This window comes from Cinclus cinclus, chromosome Z, assembly GCF_963662255.1.
Source record: "Cinclus cinclus chromosome Z, bCinCin1.1, whole genome shotgun sequence".
Lineage (NCBI taxonomy): Eukaryota > Metazoa > Chordata > Aves > Passeriformes > Cinclidae > Cinclus > Cinclus cinclus.
In genome coordinates, this window is record NC_085084.1 from 63,077 (window position 1) to 88,321 (window position 25,245).

At 41.5% G+C, this 25,245-nt stretch overlaps 1 protein-coding gene across 1 annotated transcript; it reads left to right on the forward strand.

Annotated features, from left to right (window-relative positions):
• The first annotated feature begins 2,905 nt into the window (after positions 1-2,905).
• MELK (maternal embryonic leucine zipper kinase) lies at positions 2,906-23,825 on the forward strand. Its single transcript, XM_062513303.1, has 15 exons — positions 2,906-3,022; positions 3,540-3,683; positions 5,184-5,252; positions 6,345-6,437; positions 7,514-7,612; positions 10,507-10,575; positions 11,095-11,193; positions 12,159-12,245; positions 13,174-13,276; positions 14,142-14,317; positions 14,968-15,193; positions 17,612-17,705; positions 18,109-18,277; positions 22,422-22,525; positions 23,648-23,825. Exons 1-15 carry the CDS (start codon positions 2,942-2,944, stop codon positions 23,823-23,825), a joined length of 1,791 nt encoding a protein of 596 aa, XP_062369287.1. The 5' UTR covers positions 2,906-2,941.
• The last annotated feature ends 1,420 nt before the right edge of the window (positions 23,826-25,245 follow it).

Below are 25,245 nucleotides of genomic sequence, written 5' to 3' on the forward strand. Positions count from 1 at the left end.
AAAAAAACTGTCTCACCAACAAGACAAGACAGACCAACTGCTGTCCCAGTTGGAAGATTATGTCAGCTACAGCATACTGCTAGCCAGAGGAGATCTAGCTGTCTCAGCAGCATAGTCACAGAGGTAGCAGGAGAGGCAACCAGTGACCTGAACTTCTCTTGCCCCAGTGGGTGCCACAACCTCTGAGCCAACTCTGGCCAGAGCTCCTGAGGAAGGGGAGCACCATGCACCTCTTGCTGCTGAAGCACAACAGGCAGCGAAGAACAACAACTTCTCTAGCCTTCAGTGTGCAGGTGACAGGTAGGTACAGAGGCAGAGAGCCAGGCAGCTCCACAGCACAGCCCCTCCTGCTCACCCAGTCCTTCACCTCACCTGTTGGAAGCCCATGCCCACAGCAGGTAGTGGGCAGGAACAGTTGGAATTATCTGTCCTGTTAGTGCCAAAGACCAAGGGTGTAACCTTTGCCAAGGAGGAGGAAAAGTAGAAAGACTACATTAACTAAGATCTGTCCCTAGAAGAAGTCTACAGCACCCAGGGACCATCCTAAGGAGAAGAAGGAAGTGACAAAAAGTTGCCCCAAGAGAACAATATTATGTACTTCTACAGAAAAGGGGCTCTCTAATCCTGTTCCCTGACAGGCATAGGCATTATATGCACAGGCACAGTCATGTACCACTCCAAGCCTTGCCTTGCCAGATGGAAGCCCATGCCCTCAGCAAGCAGTGGCCCTTCTGCCTGCAACAGCCATCCTGCTTCAGGAGGGCATTCCAGGCTCTGGACAGGCTGTTCAGTGGCTCAGCATGGTTGCACAGGAGTGGACAGAGAATTAGCACCATATTGCCAGGGCCAGGCTAGTCCCTGGAGATACAGCTGTCCCCGAGCCTGTGCAGGGTCCTGAGGGAGCCACACAGGCTGGTTTCATTGTAGACATTCTGATATAAATTCATGATTTTGCAACCAAATTTTCCCACATTTCCTGCCCTTCTCCCTTCATATTTGCCATACTTCCCCCCCACACACAGTTCTTGCACTTTCCCCATACTGTTTTCTTGCCCTTTTTTCTCCTCAGATGTCCTGTCATTTCCCCCCCTCATGCTTCCCACTCTTTCCCCCGATGCTTCTCAGTTCTCCCTCACGTTTCCTGCCTCTTTAAATAGCTGGCAGACGGGGGGGCAAACTGTCCTGAGTTTCTTCACGTCTGCAGAGCAAAGCTGCAATACTGTACTAATAAACTTTTTGTCTATTAATGGTCATCTAAACATATGCCTCACAATGGAGACTCCCGCCTGCCCCGGCCCGGAGACACCATGCCTCGGGTAGGCCGGTCCCGGAGACCCCGGGGCGGTGCTGGGAATGGCAGCCCCGGCCGGCCGGGGCTTTGCCTGGAAAGCCGGTGGGGAGCGGCGGGAGGCACCAGCTCCACAGAGTAACGGCCCCGGCCGCCATCTTCTGCCTGGCACGAGCGCCTGCAGCGCGGGCCCCGCTCCAGTCCCGACCGCTGCCCCATGGCTACGCGCTTTCTGGTAGAGGCAAACGCTGTTTCCTGCCTCCGTAGGAACTGGTCCCGGCTGAGACTCCCCCCCATCTCCCGCCGTTAGCAGTCAGCCGGCAGCGGACACTTTCGCACTCCTCCACCTCCAACTCCCTGTGTGCAGTCCCTCCCGGCATGCCCGTGCCTTCCCTGCCCATTCCGGTTTGGCGGTGCGCGGAGGTTGGCTTTTCGATCCCGGCGGCCGGAAGCGGGACATTTGAACGGTAACGGACTCTGTAGGCTGCTCCTCTCTGGGGTTCCTGCTTCGGGACGGGGTAAGACTCGGGTGGGGGGGCTTCTGGCGGCAGCGCCCCAAGAAACAGGGTGGGACCCGAAGGTCTTCTTGCTGTTCTGAGTCGAGACCGCAGCGCTCCCGTGCCTGTCGCCCGGCAGCCGTGACAGGTCCGTGGGATCAGAAGCCGCTCCGCCGTCCCCTGCTGCTGAGTCGCTTCCTGAGCGCAATCTGTGGTCTTCCCTTGCAGGCGCTGAGAAGAGCTATCCGTGTCCTGCGGGTCGCAGAATGGCCGGAGATGACTATGAGGAAATTCTTAAGTACTATGAATTACACGGAACAGTCGGCACAGGTGAGCTCAGTCTGTGAATGCTAACAAGTGTGTGTGATGTATCATTCACCTCGATGTTTAGCTGAGAGATTAACTTACTTCAGAGTATGCAGGTTGTGTTTTCTCCGTGTATTTTGCGGGACATAGGTGTGGAAGTGTAACTGGAAGGTGATGGCAGCAATTGCTTTTTCCTCTAGTAATGATGCTATATGCTCTGCATCTAGTATTTAGTTCAGAGCGACTGAGATCTTGGTGAAAAAGCTTGTCACCATGCAGGATTTTATACATCTCTGTTTCAAATTCCAGGTGGGTTTGCAAAGGTAAAACTTGCACGACATCGTCTCACTGGTGAAAAAGTTGCAATAAAAATCATGGACAAGCTTGCTTTACAGGTAATCCAAAAGATACTTCAGAGCTGGTAATGTGTTGTTCCTGTGGAGGTCTCAGGGTGTGACCTATTGCTGTGGGTTAGTGGTAGATGCTGTAGACTTCAAAGAATGTTAATGGCACCACAAATCCTGTACTCTCAAGTGGAGAGGGCAACGTTCTCTGTGTAAAACTGAGGCAGTTACAGCTTTAGATATTAATAACTAAGTATAGTATTGTAAGTCAGGTGGAGTGCTGATGAAAATAGTAGCATTGTACATCTGCCCCTTTGGGTTTTACTGACCAGTGTGTGAGGAGGGCAGGTGAGCAAGTGACAGAGCTGGTGCTGGTTTGAGTCTGAGCAGTTCTCATATGCAGATTTGCTGTGATGTACAGGCTGTCAAACTACTTGGCAATTTCATACCTTGCTGTTGTGATCTTTTAGGATGACTTGCCTCGTGTTAAATTAGAAATTGATGCTATGAAGGACTTGAGTCACCAGCACATTTGCCGGTTGTATCATGTGATTGAGACACCCAAGAAAATATTCATGGTTTTAGAGGTAAGGAATGTGGTTCTACTATTGCAAAGATCTCTGGGTTTAGCCATAGCATTAGGTGGCAGCAGAGTTCAAATGAGACATTTCTTAGAAGATCATCTCAATGATGAGTGTGCCCAAGGTGCTGTAGTTTGAAAATGAAGCTGGCTGTGTGTTCTGTCTCATTGGAAAAGCTGCTTTTCAGTGTTTGCAGTAAGAAAATTTACTTTAATTTCCATCTCCCACTCCAAAAACCGGCACCAGCAGGATATGTGGGACCCGAAAAGTGCCACCAACTTGTCACATTTTGGGCAGTTTCTGTCACATGTGCTGGTAGTGTAATATGGCTGTGGCAAGCATTGGGCAAGAGTTGGGCTCTTGGGCTTGTTGGATCTGTTGCACACTGGCCTGGGACATGCCTGGGTGCTGCTGGGATTAAGCAGAGGGAAGAAAAGAGTGCCTTCTTGCTGTCCAGTGCCCTGTTCACGTTTGCATTTCATTACTGTATCCCAAATGTACTTTTTTTTCTGCTTTCATGCAGTACTGTCCTGGAGGAGAGCTGTTTGATTACATAATTTCTAAAGACCACCTTTCTGAGGAGGAAGCTCGCATATTTTTTCGGCAGATTGTTTCAGCAATTGCTTATGTGCACAGTCAGGGATATGCCCACAGGGATCTCAAACCAGTAAGTCTGAACAGTAGATTTGCACAAATAATAATGAAGACCCACTTCTATTTCTCTTAATGGAGCTGGTGTGAGTTGTCTTGTCTCTTCTGCTGTGCTTAGAGCTCTTTAATTAACATTGCTGAAAGCATTATTTCCACTTACTGCTTTGTTCCTCAACGGAGCTGGATGTAGTTGTATCTGAGGAATACGCTTCCTCTGGAAGAGAAACAGAATAGTGCACTTCAGTTGAGAGTGGAGCAGACACAGATTTGATTTTGACTGTTGATTAGGCATTTTTGCTATCCCCTTTATTCCATATTGTACCCAGGGAGAGTTGTTACGGTTCTTCTCTATTGTGCAAACTGTTCTGTTCTGATAATCAGAGGAAAATGTGACTCCCAAAATGTAAACTAGTGAGGACTGGGCAGGGGGAAGGATGTAACACAAGACTGATCCTGTGGCTTTGCTGTCACCACAAGAATTAAGCATGGGTTTTGGAAATGGAACCCTTGAGACCATTTCTCCTAGAAGGGGTTAGAGGTTTGTGTGTTCAGAGACACTGGTAACTGAGAAAACCAAAATCTTAGGGTACAAGCATTTCACTAGACTGCTTATGAAATCCTTGTCTCCAAAGAACTCTCTGAGCAAAGCCTTCTGTGTCTCTCTTGGAAGGATTTGGATTGTAGCTAGAGACCTGATGGATTCAAAGGATTGTGAGATAACTTGGTTGGGAAGGGAATTTTAGTGACTTCTGTTTTTATCTCCTGTTTAAAACAGTCTGACCAAACTTTTTCATCCAGTCACATCTTGGACCTCTCCCTAGGGTGAGGCACCATAATGTTGCTGGAAAACCTGTTAAGGTCTTTACTTCCTGTTTTTATGAGAAAGGCTTTTCATTAGTACCAGTTTGAATATCTCCTGATGCTTGTTGACTGTAATCATCCCAAGCATATGCCTCTGTGGAGAGCCTGGTGCTGTCTCTATGCCCCCTTTGTAGGAATTAAAAGGCTGCCATGAGGTCTCCACTGAAGCTGCAGGCTGAAAGACCATCTCACCTTCAGCCTCTCTTCATGGAAAAAGTGCTCCAGCACCCTGGACAGGCTGGTGTCCTTCCACAGAGCTTACCTCAGCTTGGTGTCCTTCCTGTGCTAGATGATGGGCAGAAATTGAATGTGCTGTTCACACTGTGGTGAACAAGCAAGTGGTTTCTCCCACTTTGCCAGCTCTGCTTCTTTTCACACCATCTGGGATATCACTGGCTGCCTCTTCTGCCAGGGCCGGCTGCTGACTTAGAGTTTTTGTTTTCTGTCTGGCAGTCCTCTAGGCCTTTCTGAGCAGATAGGAGCTTGTATTTCCTATCTGGAATATAGGATATATAGCAACAGGCCAAAATCTCCAGAGAAGAGCTTTAGATAAATTATGGCTGGTAATGGCAAGAAGAAACAGGGTAACAGAAAATGTGGTTTCTTGGAAACCTGGCATTATGTAAGAATTCATTACCACTTTCTCTTTTACTAGGAAAATTTGCTGATTGATGAGGAACATAATCTGAAGTTGATAGACTTTGGACTTTGTGCAAAGCCAAAGGTAAGGGTGTCAGTTGCTCTCATAGCAGAGCTTATTCAGCTACAGTGCACACATAAAAATTGCAGGTGTGACTTCAGGGTGCACTGCAGAGCCTTGCCCTGAATTTGAACTGATGGTGTAGTTGTCCCACTGCTAATTGCTTGGTAGGGCCTTAACAGTGTGAGACAGTTTTACATTCTCTGGGCAGCATATCAGTTTTTCTCATCTTACACTTCATTTTTCATCACAATATAAAGCACAGATTACCTTGTGTGTAGAGTATCTACTCCCACAAAGGCTTGTACTGTAAAGGTTATGCTGGTGTCCATTTGCCCCCAATAATATTCAATGGCATGTGTCATTTTTATAGGATTTGTCTATTTTTGGAGATTGTGGATCAACTCAAATAGCTTCCCCTTGCCTTTACAAAGCCTCTGGATCTGCATGGTTTTACTGAGGTGTTTAACAGGTTGAAAAGTTTCTACATGGCTGCTCTGTTTGTCATCTTCACATATGAAATAGGTGCTGGGAAAAGGAATTTAATGGGAAGATTTCACTGATCCAAACTCCTCTGGTTGTTTTAGCTGAGTCAAGTTAAAGCACCTTGCACTAAGTCGGGATTATTAGACCACCATCTTGGTGGTAAAATGTCATCTCACTGTGATCTACTTAGAAAAATGCCCAGGCTAAGGAATAATGCATTTTTAATATGGAAGCATTTTAGTGCTCTTTAGGAAGTTATTGTCTTAACATTGATATAAATATCCAACCAACCCCATGCCAAGTAGCTCTTGGATTACTGATTCCCAAGTCTCATCTGTTTTCTTTCTGGTCACAAAGGGAAGTATTCCTATCACAGGAGGAGCTGCAGAAAAGGCTGCTGGAGTAACATGTGAGGGAGCATCTTGGGACCTGAACATTTATAGGATTCTCCTGTTCTTGGACAGTTTTTGCCTGGTGAAGGCATATATTATACCAAAATTAAATTTTAGGTGACTGTATATACACCACATTGGAAAATGAAGCCTCTGAGGCCTCTAATATGTTGCTGCTAGAAGATACCATTTGTGTTAGAGCCAATGCTTCTTTGTCATCACTTTTGTCTTGTTCTAGGGTGGCCTTGATTACCATCTGAACACCTGCTGTGGAAGCCCAGCTTATGCAGCACCAGAGCTGATTCAGGGCAAAGCATACATTGGCTCAGAGGTAGGTGATAAGTTGTGGGTTAGGGTGGGTTTTTTCCCTGTGCATCATGTATTTGAAGGTGGTGAGATATACTCCTTTTGTGTCTTTCTTCAATGTCATGTTGCCTCAGTGGCTCTCAGAAGCTCTGAGACTGAGAGCAGTCACAGCCTGAATTAGCTCCTGACCACAGATTCTGCACATGGCTTCTTCATCTCTGACTAATCCTTCACTGTCCCCAGGTGTTGCTCTACAAAAAATAACTGCCCTTTACGCATTATTCTAAGCAGCAATTTGCTCTGTTAATTATCCAAGTCTTGTTACAAATTTCTGTCCAGTCTCAGTATCTTGTATACTTTGCCTTTTAAATCTTGTATGAAAACTTGTTCTTTGTACTGTGCAGTGTAGTAAGATTAAAGAGAGCAAACCAGCATTTTTCCAGCTTTGAATCTATGTACAAAGCATTGGGGTCGGCTACATACCCTTGACAACCCATTCAAAATGCTGCAGTTTCAATCTCCTCAAACTTCCTAACTCTCTGTGCTTTTGGACAGAGTCCGTCTTTTGTCCTTTACCTCCTTTGTACCACTGTCCCTGGCCTCTAAGCCTTGCTTTTTCTTTTTATTATTTATTTTTTGTTTTCCACAAAGTCAGTGCTTTTCAAACCTCCTGTATCACTATGATTGCAGTGGGAGTTGCAGTATGAGGTATGTAGACCTTGTCACGCCTATACAGAGAAGAAACAGTGGAGCTTTAAAGCTGATTGTAACTGTACCAACAGTTGTAATAATCACTAATACTTTTGAGTACAAAATGCCTTCAGATGAATTTGATTTCCTTTTTGTAAGTGAAATCCTTGTAAGTTGAAAGTAATGCTGCAATTTGATAACCTAAGGAAAAGGGTAGTGGTTTTACTAGTGCTCTAGTTTCAGTGAATTGAAAATTGTGTGCTTTCACTTAGATTATAATTGTTCTTTCCAGCATTAAGGAACCTACTTTCCACAGGTTGCATATGGGCTTTGTCACAAGGAGACAATGTGATCACTCTCAAAACCATTTTAGACAGATGAGGTTTGTGAACTCTCACTTTTATTTTTTAGGCAGATATTTGGAGTATGGGAGTACTGCTGTATGCTCTGCTGTGTGGCTTTCTCCCCTTTGATGATGATAATGTCATGGCTGTCTACAGGAAGATCATGGTAGGTATTGATGATACTAGAATACATGAGGAACAGGAATCATGAAACATTATGGGAGATTTTTGCTTTCTGGTTTGAGAAAAAAAGGCTTATCTGCTGAATTTTGCTACACTTTGCTTCTTTTTTGATCAGTATTTTGTGGATTGTTTCTGTTTTCCCTCACCCTGTGCAGTACTCTACCTTGATCCTATGGTACAGTAGAAAAGTGAGTTTCAGGAAAAGCTTTTTCTTGCTAGTGGGTGGGAGTTCTGTACCTGAGTTTATCTGTCTTCTCCCTAAAAATTACTAAAAATACTCTTCTTGAATGTCAGCCATTCTCATATCTAGGCTGGATTCTGCATCTGCTGTTATACTTTCCTCCTCCAAAAAGAGTTGAATAAATAGTAAACAGTATCATTAAGTCATTGGTACTTTCCCTGTAAACTCCTCCTGATGTGGCTAAACAGCTGATGTTCCTCATCAGCTCATCACATGCACCTCTTCCAGCCGCTTCAGAGCTGCCATAAAAATCTGTGTTGATAAAGCTTGCTCTGAGTGGGATGATGAACAGCAGTGTAGAGTAATGGCTTTGGATTTGTCTACCTCCTTCTCTCACCAAGAGTGTTATGGCTGAAAAAACACCAAAAAACCCTCCTTGAGAGTATTCAAGGGCTACTTTGGCAGGGAACAGCTGACACTGGTTTGCACAGGAATGTTTTCAGGGTGTGTAACAGTCTGAGCTCTATAAAGCACCTGATTATTTCATCAAAGACTGTGGATTTTTAATCTGGAATTGGAGTACACTTGAGTACCTTGACAGGAGATCTCTAGGAAGCTTAGTTTTAGTTGTCAGAGAGAACTTTAAATAATTTTTAAAAAGGAAAAAAATGAGCAAAGACTATTTACAAAGTGTTTGTGTAAAGGTGTGTAAAATGTTCAGACAAGATGCCATTAAAATTACATGACTTCCCAACTCATATAGATATAGAATGTTTTGAGTTGGAAGAGAGCAAAATGGATCATCAAGTCCAAATCCCTGCTATTTGCAAGACTACTTAAACTAAACCATATGGTTAGGGGTGTTGTCCAAATAATGCTAGCAAGCACTTAAAGTTCCCAGTGAAATTGCTATGAAGTGGAAACAGCTGGGTTGTCACTAGACTTGAGCTGCTTTTTCCTCTGTGCTTGTGGTGTCAACTGTGTTGTCTACCCAGAAGGCAGACATTGAGAGCATTACGCTTGTAAGCATGCTGTCATAGGATGACAAAACCCTTTTTGGTGCTCATTACGCCAGGATGCAGAACCTGGTAAATGGTCCATCTGCCTAAGGCAGTCACTGAGTAGAAAACTCAGATGTGAAATGGAGACCATAATTAAGAATATAAAACATGATTCTGTGTAGTTACCATTGTCCAGCATGGACAACAACTATGAACTGAGTTTGGAGTGATGCAGTATCTGCCAGTGGAATGTGTTGAAGTGAGCTGAAACAACAAATGAGGTTTTAAAGCTTAGCCTGGGAGCAGTCAAAAACTAATCATGTTGCAGGTGTTAAGATGCATACTTGCTATTTCCACTCTGAATTTGTTTTAATTTTATATGGTTGTGAATTGAAAATCATTTAAAATGAGAACACCCACTATTGTGGAATTTAGTTTCACACATTTTAAATCCAGAAATTTATTGTAATCTCATCTCAAACCTGTTGCTCTATGTCAAATCTGCTGCTTGACTCTAATTAAAATCATATGCAGTGTTAATTCCATGGAATGTTCCACATCTCTTCATTTGTGTATCAGTGGCTTGACTTTTGGACTGGAAAAATTAAGCTCTGGGGTAACTACTGTAAAAAAAATTACTTATGGTATGATCTTATGCACCTGGCAAATATCACAACCTATTTACCATCCAGTATTGTCCACAGTACAATAGATGAGAATTTCTCTTTGTTCTGTAGTGAAATACTAAGAACAAAATATAGATTACATGTGTTATTTAGTTTCATAGTAAAGCTGTGTTGTAAAATAGCCTACAGAACTATTCCTAAATAACTTAGTAACTGTAAAGATGTAATTGAAAGTCTTTGATAGGTGATGTCAACGTAATGCGTACTGTGCTTAGAAATGCAGCTGCATGTAATACCAACTGTTTAATTATTAAGGCTTTTGTCTGTAGAAAGAAAACTGCCCTTACAAAGTGATAGTTATGTTACTTGACAATGACTTTTTACTGATTTTTATTTTTGTCTCAATATTCATTCAGAAATAAATTATTCTCAGTGGCAAATTTGGTTTGATTTCTATCTACTTTTACACCTCACTTCTGGGAGTTGTTTAAATTTTCTTCTAATCAAAAATTTTTAAAAAACAACATTAAATAATTGTATTTGAAAAAAATCTCACTAGATCTGTAACCTATCTCCTGTCTACAGTATGAGATTGAAAGTTTAGCACTGGATGTAACCTGTTCAAAAAAGAATATCCTAATACTGAGGATGGTGTACTTTTAGTGTCTGAAAAGTAGTAATTTCATGGAATCTTCACATTGCGAAGTGCTAATATCAGTCATTCTAGAACTAGAAGTACTGACCTGAACTTCAAGTACTGACTTGATATGATGAACCAAGGCAACGGAGAAAGAAGCAGGTTAGCTTCAAAAGTGGGCAGAGATGGAAGTGTCACACAAGAAGAGTGGATAAAACTGCAGCTGGTAATTCAAACATGACATTTTCCTTACTAATGGTACTGCGTGAAGTTTTTAGTACTGCCTTCACAGTTATGCAAGTCATTCTTTAAACTAAGTTCACATCTTCATGCTCTTCTGTTTTTTAACAAGGTGCAGATGTCATTGTCCAAGCAATTTAGTAGTTCCTTTTGAAGTTCAGTGTTAATTCTAAATCCTCTTCTTTTTTGCAGAGAGGAAAATACAGTACTCCAAACTGGCTCTCTCCTAGCAGTACACTGCTCCTTGACCAAATGCTTCAGGTAAAGTTATTGTTTCTGTTTAATAGATGTGTAACATACTGTTGAATTTGTCCAAAACATTACATCAATGTAATATTTTAAAAACATTCTTTGTTTAAAAAGAAGTTTAATTCTTACAAATTTATGAAGAAAAGATTACCATTGCGTTCAGCCAAAAATACTTTGGGAAAAATGTTTGATTATGAAAATACGTGATTTAACAAAGTCTTCAAGCAGCATGTGTTGGGTTGTTCTTATGTGCTATAAAAATGAGCTGTTTTGTAGCCTAAATAAATGCTACACTTAAGGAATCTAGCCCCATGCTGCATATCCCTGAGAGACCTATTTGAAGTGTACGTTCTATACTTGCTCCTTACACCTAAGATCTTTGAGTCTGAGCTTCTTTTTGGTGGAGCTCTGAAATGGTATTGTTTTATGGTTTTGTCCCTAACCACCTTAACCTTCTGTGTAGATGATCAATTTTTTTCTTTGCTTTTTCTCCACAATTTGAGTATCACTTTGATTTTTATGGCCCACCAGGTCAATCCAAAGAAACGGATTACAGTCCAACACCTGTTAAGTCACCCTTGGCTCATGCAAGGTTTTTCTGATGCTGTTCAGTGGCAAAGTAAATACCCAGTAAGTAATCTGTTCAGATAGATACTAAAGCATTTCACATAATAGTTGCTGGCTTACTACCATCCTCATAGTGCGTGGTGTGAAATTTTTTGTTACACCATGAACTTTGAGATTGTTGTGTTTTCTTTCCTGATTCTTTTATTACTTATTACTTGCTCTTGACTTGTCTTGAGGAGAAATTTCAGATATGTTTTCATCATATTCTGCAGCTGAATCTGCAGAATAACTGAATTCTCAACAAAAAGTGAAGTACTTCCACATATGAATGACTGGCTCCTTCTCTAGGCTGCTTAATCATTACTCTGTTTAATGTGCAAAACATAAATATTCTGAAGGGCCTGCAAGATGTGGTTATGGTTTATCTTGTATGTTTTCCTCAACGAAAATACAAATAAAAATTCAAATTTCATTGAAAGATTGTTCATCCTGTCTCTCTGTCACTTGTTTTAGTTGTGTGAGAGATGAAGGCAGTATGGAGAGGAAAAAGGCAAAATAATCTGGCTGTCAGGAGAAAATGCTGAGAAGTTCCTGCATGTTGAGAGCCAATGCCTCCCATAGCCACTAGATGCCACTGTTACCCTAGGTAAAGAACAGTTTGACGATGATCACACCCTGCCTGCAAGCTGGCTTTGATAGACCTGGGCATGGTGTGTAGTTTTGGATGTTTATAAGCAGAGGAAAGCATAGCTTCCATTCTAGTAAAAATCTTACCTGCTTTTGGTTGGCTTATTTGAATTTATTAGCTCTCACCTGTGAGGATCCAGGCTGTGAAGTTGAAGTTGTGTGACTTTTTCAGTCTGTTCCTACAATGTTTAGCTGTGATGCTAAACATTTGAAATACAAGGTCTAAAATCATCATTGACTATTGACTCAGCCCACTGGGTTTCACAATAGTGTCACTGTGAGATACACATTATGGGGCAAATGGGAAATTTCACATTTCAATATCCACTGTGTTCTTGCAGCTGGGTCATCTTGATGAGGACTGTGTAAGAGAGCTTTCTGTGTTTCATGAGCAGAGCAGGGAGACTATATTGCAGTTAATAACAGAGGTAAGGAGTTTATGTCAGTATTTTACTGTAATTAAATACTGTAATAGAGTAAATAAATGTACTGTATTATCAGACCAGTACTTATATATTCCAAAGTACAACATTCTACATGCGTTTCAGATTTAAGGACCCCTTGCAGAACTCTAGCTAGAACTCTACTGTAACTGCAAGCTACTGGTTCAGAAGTTCATATCTGTTGATTTCTTTTTTCTCCTTTAATTGTGATCTTCATGTTTCCTAAATCTTATTGTTTTGTGGTAAAAAAAAAAAAACACACTCCTGCTGTGGTAAAATGTGTGTGATACTTAAAACAGATTTGTGTAGTTAATTCTCCTTGTTCTTTAGTTATAGCAAATACTCAGAATAACCTGTCTACAGAGGGAAAAGTTCTTCCAAATAAGATTGTTACATTTGCATAGTCCTCTGCTGGAAGACTTCTAATCCCTTGTAAGTTATTCGAAATAACTGCACTATGCTGCAAACCTGTCAAAAGTGGTGTCTGTGTTCCTCACGTACTCAGAGCTGCTGAAAATCATGCAAAAAGTTGGCACTTGTGAAAGAATGGGCAGGAGTTACTTCCAAAAAGTTTATACTCTGGGTAAAGTATAAATCAAATTACTGTGCTTGCATTCACTTCAATATATAGCTCCTTACTCCAGCATTTCCATGCTACTGCATGAACTACAAACTACCTTGCAAAGAACAACCAATGAAGTGCCTATTTCTTGATCTCAGGCATGCAATGCAAATCACTTGAGGTCTGAAATTACTCTTAATGTATAATTAAGGTTGCGTATCAGGTAGAAAAACTTGTAGAGACATAGAAATACTCAGAAGGCTGAGCTTGACTTGTACTTACAATGTTTCCAAAGAGGAGATTAAAATACTTTTTTTTTCTTTCTTTCTTTCTTTCTCTCTGACCCCACAGTGGAAATATGACCACATGTCAGCAACATACCTCTTGCTTCTTTCCAAGAAGGCTCGTGGCAAGCGTGTTCGTTTAAGGTTTTCATGTCTGACAGAGCCTGCCAGTACCATGTTGACAGGCCTTGAGGTAAACTTGAGTTCAGCAGGACAGCATCTTGCTTAAAATCCTGCTCTGCACTGACAAAGCTCTTCCTGGTGCTCTAAACATCAGGAAGAGAGCAGGAGCCTGAGTTTAGCCCAGCTGGTTCAAGCATGGTGCTAATAACACCGAGGTAGTTTTGATCCTCATATGGCCCATTCACTTAAGAGTTGGACTTGGTGATCATTGAGGAGCCCTTCCAACTTGGAATATTCTGTGAAGTACACAGTCAGCCAAAGTCTTGGACATTAAAGAGTTTAGTCTTCTCATTAACATGATTTAGCAAGCTAGGCTGCTTCTATGGATTGTCTTTACAGGAATAGCCATCTGGGAGGATTTGATACATCATGTGCCACACAGAATCACTCCTTGTTAATGGGCTCAAATCCCCTGTTTTCTGGCTTGGGTGATTCCAGATCTTGTTCTGTGATGACTAGCTGCACTCTATGTTTGTCTGGCTTTTTCTGTCTTGAGGGTTGCATTTGGTACAGAAAATCTTTTGATACCTCATGTTATATCACTTGGGCGGTGTTCTCTGAGATGACATAGGCGCTATGGGAGCTGGTGATCAAATCAGAGTAATCCCTTTCTCATCTGTTTCACTTGAGAACATAATCCAAGAGAGGAAGCTATTTACCTTGAGTAAAGGAAATGTTTTCCTGATGATTGGGATTCTATTGGAGTTTTGTATATCTAAGGTAATTTCTATTTCTTGCCTAAAATTTAGGGCACCATCATGGGAACTTCCACTATTAGGAACTTAGAAACAAATTAGATTTAGACTTTAATTGCAGTCTTTTTCTGATGAAGTCTTGCTTTTATTTGTGCAGTGGAATCTCAACTGAATATTTATTTTCATTCTGAAAAACCTGTGATGTGCAAAGATCTGCCAGACTGCAGTGAAGTGCCATGGGCATTTGTATTCATGGAATTTACAGATAAAGCTTCACTGTTTGAAGAATCTCAGTTAGAAGAATTTAGTATAAATACTCATGGAACAAAGCAGGCATTTGATATGGTATTCTTAATCCAAAAGATCTTATTTTCATTGTACATAAAAATTACTGGATATGTAAATGTTTGGTAGACCCTAGCCTAATGAAGTTACAAATGGAATAGAGGTGTTTTAAGTATGTAGCTGAACATACATTGTGCCTTCCTCCAGCTGTAGGTAATTGGACTAAAACTTGAGCTTTGATCATCAAGAAAACGGATAAATAAGGATTTTAAAAGCAACAGGAAAAAAATAAGGCACAACAAATAAGGTCTCAGACTTAGGCTAGAGCTGGACAAGTCTCTGAAGAAGTGCAGCCTGTTTGTATTGGACAAGAAAATAAAATGAAGGAATTAAAATTTTGCAGTTAAACCAAATGGAAATTCCTAGCTGTGCTTAGATGAGCTGGTGAGGAATAGCCTTAAATGTGCAAGCTAAAGAATTTAGAAGACCTGGTAAAGAAGTGGCAAATTACTTGAAAACCTTATTAGCAAGTTATAGAGGAAATCAGAAGTATTGAAGAGCTTTAAACTGTTGCTCTATAGTCAAGCATTATATGGTATTTTTACCCTGCTTCAGAATTTCCTTGTCTGTAATGTTCCTGAATGTGATCAGAATACAACAAAGGATGGCTTTTTTCATTTTCATTACATCTCTTGTAGCATTCAAGGCCCGATTCCCAATTGGAGGATATGGAATTCACACTGTCAACTCCAGTGACAAGAAAAGTGGCCTCGAAGAAGCATAAAAGCAAAGAGAATGTTGAGACAGTGTCAGCTTTAAGAAATGAAATGCCCTTTGCACTTCCTGCTCCTAAGACTCCTTTTGCAAAGAGTCAGATTGAGACACAGGTACAAGCCATTCCCCTTAGGGCACCTGCTTTCAAAGGTATGTTGAATGTAACTAATGAAAGCTTAGAACATATATGTTGCTTGGGAATCAATGAAACTCAAATATGAGCACAATATTTTTTCATCCAATGCATCTATTTCTGGAACACTTAAATTTTTTTGCACTATGCAATACACATGTTCTCCTAGTACATCTGGTGGGGTGCTGCAAGAGTTTTAACCATCTGTCAGGGCATGTTACCTGTGTGTTACCTACAGGAGTCATTGCTGTTCACAATTATCATGTGTGAACCCCTTTTGGTACACCCTAACACAGAGCCAAGCACTGTGTTTGTTGAAGCTTGCACCTAGTTCCAGTTTCCCATGAAGGCTGAGATTGCAGGTTCCTCAAAACTATTTTTGCTTTGTGATTACCTTGAATGAAAATGAAAGCATACTTTTAGTAAAATCTGCTTTTATTGCCACATCTAAGAGAAATCTAACTTTTGGATTTCTTATGGTTGCATATCAGCAATTTAACAGGGGCAGTCCACTATAGCAGTGAAAATGCTTCTGTTAACAACATGTAGGTCTTGTAGCTATGCAATAGACCACAGAAATCTGTCTAAATTATGTCAGCTTTTCTGAGTTACCAGAATTTTCAGTCATCAGCCTGTCTAGTCATGTATACATCCCATATGTACAATACCATTTCCTTCAGTGACTACCATAAAAGTTTTGGTGTTGATACTGTAAATGCTAACTCTGCCCTTCAAACGCCAAAGGCTCCTTGCAATAAGAAACTCTTTCATTTCAGTTGCTAAGGAGCATTGTTCAGGAACTGTAAGTCTTTGCAGGCTGATTTGAGGAATAAGGGATTTTGAACATGCTGCTATTTAATGAGATTATTTATAAAGAAGAGCAATACAAGTACTGGTTTATGAGTTTGCCTTAAGATTTTGCATGATAACTTGTAATATCTGACATTTGTATCTGTCTAGAAACAAATGAGATACTATCCAAACTGGGAAACGTAGAACATTTCCAGCTCATTCATGTAGTGACATTTCTGAGGATAAAGCAAAAAAAGCTAATTCTTTGATGTGTTGATGTCTTGGTTTGAAAGACAGGTGTTTGCCAAGGAAAGCAGAAGCTTCCCCTTGGACTGAAAAAAAAAAAAGTGATTCTTCCGATTATTATAATTTTGGAATTAAGAGAGCTCTCAGGCAAAGATATGGGGGTAGGAATAACAGCTCTTTACTAGTATATCTAACACGACAAACAAGAACAACAACAGCTATGAAATTACCCACAAACAGAACAGTAACTCAGTCCCAGTGTTTTTTGGCTGCAGGCACCTTTTCCCTGAACTGCAGTTCCCGGTGCTGGGGGCGGGTGGGTCCCGCAGAGCTGCAGGAGGGCTGGGGGTGATGGCAGTGCTGTCCCAGGGGGAGAGAGAGATGGAGAGAGAGCCCTCCGCTCACGGTGTCGGTCCCGGAGCTCAGCAGAGTGCTGGATGGTGGTAGTTCACAGCGAGAAGAGAGCAGGGCAGGGTCCGATAGTGGTTTCCCGACGCTGGGATGGCAGGGATGGGACACAGGCGGCGATCGTCCTTCTCGTCCGAACTCCGCGGGGGGGAAAATGGGCCCAGGCCCAGCCTTCCGCTTCCTCTTCTGGCTGTTTGAATCTCGCGGGGCTTGCTTCTTCCCTCCCGTCCCCTCCCCCTTGTCACCAGGGCCCAGTCAACAGGTATCTTAGCATGACAATGGGGAAAATTCCACAGAGGGAAAAAAAAAAGAAAGAACTAACCCTCAACAGTTGAAATGTCTTGGAATCAGGAAATAGAAAAGCGAAAGAACTTTGATTCAGGAAATAGAAGAGTGAAGTATCCAGTGGAAATTTTGGGGCTGTTTGTCTGGAGCCAGGTGCAATTCTGTAGAAAGCTGAAACTTTGAACATTGAAGTTGGATTTAATGGTGACAATTTATTTGCTGACTATTTCACTTGGTGCTTTCTCCAGCACCTTTAAAAACCATGCTCTGCAGACACTGACCTTTTAGGCTATGTGTAGCATGTAAATTGTGTATTAACCATGACTGTATAAACTTAGACCCTTCATAAAAGGGAAACGGATCACTGAAGAGTACAGCTACTTGATGCAGTGAATTGCTCCATGTTTATTCGTGGACCAGTGGCAGAGCAAGAAAGCAATTCTAATCCTCAAATTTCTAGTATTGAATTGCAATGGTTGCTCTTAAGGTTTGATTTGTAGAGCCCTGGGAAAATTAGTCACAGTTTTAATTTGTAGAGTAGAGGCAGCATTAAAAACATATTTTATAATTCCCAAAATATAGATCTGAGATAGAAAAGAGGGTCTGATGTTAGAGCTAAGTTATTCATGAGAAATCGTCACTGAAGAAAAGAAAATCCTTTTATGCAAAGACATACCTGGTTTGGCTTGGATGTTTCCTTTCAGAGACTCAGATCACTGCAGTCACCCCGATTATGAAACCCACTAACCCAACAAATGCAGATGAATTGGCAGCAGCTGAGATTCTTTCTGAAACAAGGTAAGTGTCCAGTTATTTGTGTACATTCCTTATTTAGAGCAGGACTACCTTAATCCATGTGCTGCCTGGGAAGCTCTGTTACAACAGCAAGCTGCTGTTCCTATTCTCTTGGTAGAAACCTTTCTAAAACCCCTTTTTACAGTCACTAGAAAACAATGAAGGCAGAGAAAAGTTTTTAAATTATGTAACTCATTATGATCTATTTTTCAGGTCTGCAAAAAACTGCAATTTCTAGATACATCTCTGGGTTTAAACTCCAACAGACTTTCAAATAGAAACTCCTATAATACATTGCACTTGATTTCATTTTCTTTGTTCTGTCATGTCTGCTAATATTGTAGTGACATTTTTGAAATAATTTTTTAACACTGAGTGAAAAATAACTAGTTTGTTCATGTAACAGGTGTCAGTCTGTGGAATTAGATCTCAACCTTGCACATGTGGATAGCAGCCAAAAGAAGAGAAAAGCCAAAATATTTGGAAGTCTTGAAAGAGGCCTAGATAAAGTGATCACAATGCTTACACCAAGCAAGAAGAAACGATGCACTAGAGACTGTCCAAGGAAACTTAAGGTATGGTTGCTGCAGAGGTCTGACATAAGAGCAAGTATTATTATAATATTAAGTAATAATAATAATAATAATAATAATAATAATAATAATAATAATAATACATTAATAATTATCTTACAGTAATTATGATTGAAAACATCCAGTAGCTTCAGAAACGATTCTGTGAAAGCCTCTGTGACCTCTCTTGCCGGAATTCTACAGTAAAGTGCTTTTACAGTATCCCTGATAACAAGACAGTGCCCCAGTTATCACATTCAGTTATCTGTTAGTCTGGGTTCAGGCAGCAGATCCAGGGAGGAGTTTGGCCATTGCCACTTATAGCCCATCTAAGCCAAATGCAAAGAAAGCAACATGGTTTTAAAGAAGCCCTAATGGCCAGTTTTTAATAATGTTATTTGTAAAGAGATCCCTCACTAAAACCTGACTTCTTTCTACTGAAAAGAAGGCACAAAGTCTATGCAGATTGATGGCCTGTTCTGAAAGGTGGTTGAATAACAAGACACAGTTAACAACTCAGCCTGTGCTGAACTGAGAGGCTGAAATTGACATAATTGTGGCTTCAGAAGGATCCACCCATAATAGATACCACTCAGCAGGAGACACCTTGAGCCCTTGTGACCCACAGAAACAGTGCTCCAATTCAACTTCCACAGTCCAAAGTCAGACCAAAAAAACATGATTCTTCTAAGTTTTTAGATGTCCACAGTCAAGGCTACCACAAAAAGAAACATTGAGTATACTTGCAGTGGGCAACTCTCTGGTAAAGGGCACAGAGACACCCATCTGGTGGCCTGATTCACAAGAAGTTTGCTGCCTACCAGGTGCTAGGATTGATGGTGTTGCTAAGAGGGTACCCCAGCTTCTCAAGGGCATGGAGAGCTACCTGCTACTACCTTATCATGTGGGTAACAAATGATGCTGCAAGCCAAACCGCAGCAAGAGAATCTTTGTCAGCCCCCTGACCAATTTGGAGAGACAGATTTTAGACTGAAGGACTCCACAGTGGGATTCAAAATGGCAGTGCTTGTGCCATTGCTTCCTCCTTGATTAGGACATTGGTGATTAGGTCATAACAACCAGTGCAGTGGCAGATGTTTCTTGGCTGCCTCTCAGGATGAGGATCAAAGGGTAAACCACGAACCATGCTGAGGGTGTGTATGGCTGTTGTGATTGCTCTTACACCCCTTCTGTGCAACCCAGTTGTTTGATTACCTCTATGAAATGCCTGGACACAAACCTGTACAGCATGGGGAATAAAGAAGAACTAGAAATCTATGTGTGGTCACAGGGCCATGATCTCAATGCAATGACAGAAAATGGTGGGATAGCTCATGTGACTGAAATGTTGTCAGGGATGGCCAAGTCAATGTGATGAGGTAGTGGAGTTGATAATTATATGACAGACCAGCTGTAACATATTGAGCTGTACCCAGGGTCAGGTGAATGAGTTGAGGTGGGAATTTAAGGGAAAGGTTAATATAGGAGACACAGTTGCAAGTGTTTACTATAATCTATCTGATCAGGAGGAGGAAACTGATGAGCCTTTCTATGGACGGATGGAAGGTGGCCTCATGATCGCAGGCCCTGGTTCTCATGGGGGGTTTCAACCACCCTGATATTTGTTAGAGGGGCAACACAGCACAGCAGTCACAGTCCAGGAAGTTCCTGCAGATTACTGAAGATAACTTTTTGACACAAGTGTTGGAAGACCCAACAAGGCAAGGTGTTGCTGGACCTTGTCCTAATAAACCAGGAGGGACTGAGTGAAGATGTGAGGATTACAGTGACCTTGAGATAATGGAACATAGGATCTGTGTTGTGGAAGCAGAGTCGTAACAGGACTAGAACCCTAAAAATCTAGAGAGTTAACTTCAACTTCTTCAAAGATCTACTTAGAGGAATCCCATGGGATGGGGCCCTAGAAGAGAAGGGAGCCCAAGAGACGAGGTCAATATTCGGTATATCCCTTCCTCCAAGCTCAAATCCTGCATATCCCTGTGATAAAAAAGTTAGGCATTGGGAGCAGGAGATCTGCATGAATGAGCAGAGAGCTTCTAGCAAACCTCAAATTTATGAGATATGGAAAAAGGGACAGGCCATTGAGGAAGATGAGGAACATTGTCAGAATATGCAGGAATGCAACCAGGAAGGTTAAGGCCCGCTTAGAATTGAGCCTGTCAAAGGATATCAATGAAAACATGAAGGTGTTCTGCAAGTACATCAGCAAAAGCAAGATTTGGGAAATTGCTGTTGAATCAGATGGGTGTCCTGGTAATGAGAGATACAGAGAAAGCAGAATTACTGAATGCCTTCTTTGCCTAAGCCTTGAAGCTAGCGATCTGGCTGATCCACTTGGAGGCTGTGATGTCATTCAAGTGGAGCTTGACAGGTTGGAAAGTTGGGCAGAGAGAAACCCAAGGAGGTTCAACAAGGGCAACTACAGGTCCTGCATGGGAGAGGAATAACCCCAAGTATCAGAACAGATTAGGACTGACCTACAAGTCACCAGCTCTGTGGAGAAGGACCTGGGGGTGTTGGTGGATGACAATGTTCTGGGAGCCAGGAGGGCCAGTGGGATCCTGGAGTGCATCAGGAGGAGTATGGCCAACAGGTCAGGGAGGGAATCCTGCCCCTCTGCACTGCCCAGGTGAGGTCAGATGTGGAATGCCGTGTCCAGTTCTGGGCTCCAGAGTTTAAGAAAGACAAGGAGTTGCTATAGAAGGTTCAGTGAAAGCCATAAAGATGATTAAGAGATTGGAGCATCTCTTATGAGGAAAGACTGGGAGCTGAGCTTGTTTAGTCTAAAGAAGAGAAGACAGAGGGCATCTCATCAATCCATATAAATACCTCAAAGGGGTGTGAAAAGATGGGGCCAGACTCCCTTCAATGGTGCCCAGTGATAGGATGAGTAGCAGTGGCCATAAAATAAACCCCATTAAGTTCAACCTCAACATGAGGAAGAAGTTCTTTACATTGAAGGTAGCAGTGCAGTGAAACAAGCAAAGGGTGGTTGTGGAATGTCCCTCTCTGGAGACATTCCAAGCCCACCTGGATACATTCCTATGAAACCTGCTTTAAGAGACCCTGCCTTGGCAAGGGGATTGGATTGCATGATCTCCAGAGGTCCCTCCCAACCAATTATGTATACATCACTCAAATGTGACTTAAGTAGTTTGGAAGCTATACAAGAAATTATTTGTACTTGAATCTCTAGGCAACATATTTGAAAAATATAATTACACTGAAAGAGGGCAAGTTGTTTACAAGGCTGAGCAGTTATGTAGAAGCCAGTGATGTGTCCCTTCAGCTGACTGGCTGCTGGAATACCTACTACACACTGAGAGCTGTCTGTCATTCATGCACATTTAGGACAAGATGTTGGGCTACTAACCTGACCAGCCAATCAAACAGGAGTCTAGACTGTGCAAATAGTCCAGGAACCTGACCAACTGGAAGCTACATACTCTTTCTCTAAATGCCTTTCGCCTCCTGCCTCAGTTCTCGTCTATAGTAAATGCAAAATTCCTGAGGCATGTCTGGAGACTCTGGGTTACAGCACAGCAAGACAATGTTACAGCAGTTATGTCAGAGAGTTGCCTACATTTAAATCCTAATAAGGACCACAAGAAGACTTTGCATCTACTGACTTTGCATCCTCACCTCTGTTATTTTTTCAAGCTTTTTCAGTCTTGCCTTCTCTTGGCTGCTTCTGTGACTTCAGAGATCAGATAGGACATGTTGGTATGTTACAATTGTCATGCACTTCCTCCCAGTATCTCTGGGCATCTGCTAGTTGTTCAAGAGGTAGTGCACAAGGTTGTTATATGAAATACTAGATGTGATTAAAAGCCCCTATAACAGTAGATTGAAAGGTATTAAGTAACCTCTTTGCTTTATACATTAAAAGTTGCATGGTGCTATGCCTGTACCTTATTATCAGAAGCCCTCTGTCTCGGCTTTAGGCCATTTCCCAGTTCTGGACCATAGAGCAGGGTGATAGTTTTGGGATGTTGGAACATTTGTCTCCGTGTTTAGCTGTTCTGAAACTTCCTTACTGAAAACTTTTTGCAATGTCTTCAGTTTTAGGAGAGAGATTTTTATTTTTTTATTCCTTGATTTGTTTTAACAAGCTGACTACTTTTAGGCACACTGTAACATTACCACCACTCATCTGCTGAATCCAGACGAACTGTTGAATGAAATAATCATTGTTCTTTCAAAGAAGCATGTCGAGTATGTTCAAAAGGGGTAAGTACAAAATATGACGAGTTCAATTTGTATTTGTCTAATGGTTGCTAGTCCAGTCCTTAAGAAGCAAAGTATTTAAACTTAGTTTCTTGACTTCGTTTCTTGATATATTGTAAAATAATCTTTATAGAAAGTGTACAAAGCACTAAATTAATGTGTAATGTGTGCGATAAAACCTGCCCGCACAGTGCAAAACTATGTTAAGTCTGTTCTAGCAGAGCTCTTTCACTAACAGGTATAAACCAATAGTAGTAGGGTAACGCTTAGGAAAAATTCACATCAGCCTGTCTCGTGGGAAATTTTAAATACCAAAAGTTCTTTCAGGTATAGGCACATGACCAAATGGGACAATTTTGGAAAATAGTGTTGATACCTTTTAACACTCATTCTTGGCAGTTAAAAGACATTAGCCTTTAGGCAAGAGGTCAGTACATTTTAAAAGGTGTGCAGAACCCACACACCTATTTGTGGAATATTTGAATTTGTACTGTTTACTAGCTACACTAAGCTAGTGATTGGTTAGATTGGTTCTTACTTTTGGTCAAACTGAAAGACTATTTCCTGAGCTCCCAAGGCATGAAATAACCATTATGCTCACTTTTCAATAAGCATTTTCTCAAGTTCTTGAGTATTGCAGTGATGGGTATTGGTAGAACATCAGAGTGTACATCCATCTCTGATGCATTTCTAAACTCATAGTATTGAAGGATGCTGGATTGCACAGCAGCACCTGCTCCCATTGTAATCATTCAAACTCTGCATTCAGTTTTTCCTATTTTCACACCAGCTGAGCTGCAACCAATGGAGAGTATTCTTGTCTAGGAAAAAGATGAGAACTTTACATCATTCCAGCTCTGAGGATGGGGGGCTTTAGCTAATGGGTTCCTGTGGCAGGGTAGGACATTGGTGCTGTGTATTGGTCCCAGAGCATAATAATAAATAGGGTGCCCTGAAACTACAGTGTTCACAAAGCTCTCAGGTCACTAATTTGTGGGCAGTTTAACAATATTCTTAACAGCAGTGGGATATTTTATTTAAAGTGCTTCTATTAATTTAAAATAACATTGCAAAACAAATATGAAATGGTTCAATAATTGTTCTGTTTTCCCTTCTGTTTTACAGTTATACCCTGAAATGTCAAACACGGTCAGATTTTGGTAAAGTAACTATGGAGTTTAAGTTAGAAGTATGTCAGCTCACTAAGCCTGAAGCAGTGGGTATCCGGCGACAACGGCTTAAAGGTGATGCCTGGGTCTACAAAAGGCTGATAGAAGACATCTTATCTAGTTGCCAAGTGTGAGTGGCAGAGTCTTTTATCACGATGTTTTAGAAAGGTATTTTCAGAGAAGGAATTCCTTCTCAGTCACACCTATATGTGAAAAATCTGTCATCTTAGGTTTTTAACCGTCCCTCTTTGTACGTATTCTTTCTGTATGCTTCCTTTAATATTAGGTTTGTAATAAATGTTCTGCAACTGCAACTTTTCTGAAGTGGAATTCTGTAAGCCATTCACTTATGTACATATTTTTCACATATCTAGGTTAAAAACGTACTGGTTTTATGTGCTGAGGCTTATTGTGGGATGTCTTCAGTTATCAAGTGCATGGTGCACAGTAATAGTCATTTGCATAATTCTCTTCCTGTCTCTGCTTAAGTAGGATTTATTGAGATCATTAACTAAGTCACAGCTGTGGTTCCCAGAGTTACACTATATGCTCAGTGTTGTACAAAATAGGACGGGCTTCAATAAATGTGAAGTCAAGAGTGCTTGGATTTAAACTGATCCCATATAAAGCATTGTGCTATCTCATTATGAAGCCTCAGTGATGCTTAACAAGCCTGATGCTCTTCTGTTAACATGATAATAGGAGGATCTCCGAAGAACACTACCACCTTTGAAGTGTTCTGAATGGAGAAGGCATTTGTCACTCCACTGTTTACCAGGAATTCAGTGACACCTTTAAGAGAACTAAAGAACCAGAAATAAAAGAAATATGCAGAACAAAGCAAGAACTTCTACAGATTGGCTGGGGGGTTACTATCATACTTTAAAAACAGATGCACATCTCCCTATGCTTGTGTTCGGTATTGTGTGGAATGTTTATCTCTGCTTTTGGTTGTGCTACAGCAGAAACCACACAAGGCTAAGCCCAAGCAGCAGCAGCAGTGGGAAGACACATGTTGAAGCCTTTCTCTATGCAACGACATTCAGTAATACCTAGACAAGTTAACAATGTGCTGAAGCTTTTTCTTAAACAGGAGTGAACTGCTATATGCTGCATGCAAAGCCCACGTTATTGCCTCTTAACTAAAGCCCGAGGCACATCCAGCCAAGGGTTGGGTGGGTGAGAGAGTTGAGCATTGCTGGAAGCTTACAGTGACAGACATGAGATCTGACTGCTAATGAAAGCTGTCTGCTTGGTCTCTTGTGACCATTACCTCAGGAACTGGAGGGTTATTTTGTCTGTATCAAAATAGAAGCATCCATCAATTTTGTTTCCAATGCCGGGTTGTCCAGTTGCTGCTTTATAGATAGGGAAAGGAACAGGAACATTTTTATTGGATTTCAAGAAAAAGTAGAAATGTTGGGAAGGAAGGAGAGCAAAGACTACTGCTGCTTCTTGAAGTATTTCTGGTCAAGAACATTTTAGGTGCAGAAGGGACTAGTAGGAAAAACAGGACAATGTAAACAAGGGCACAAACCCACCTGAGAGGCAGTA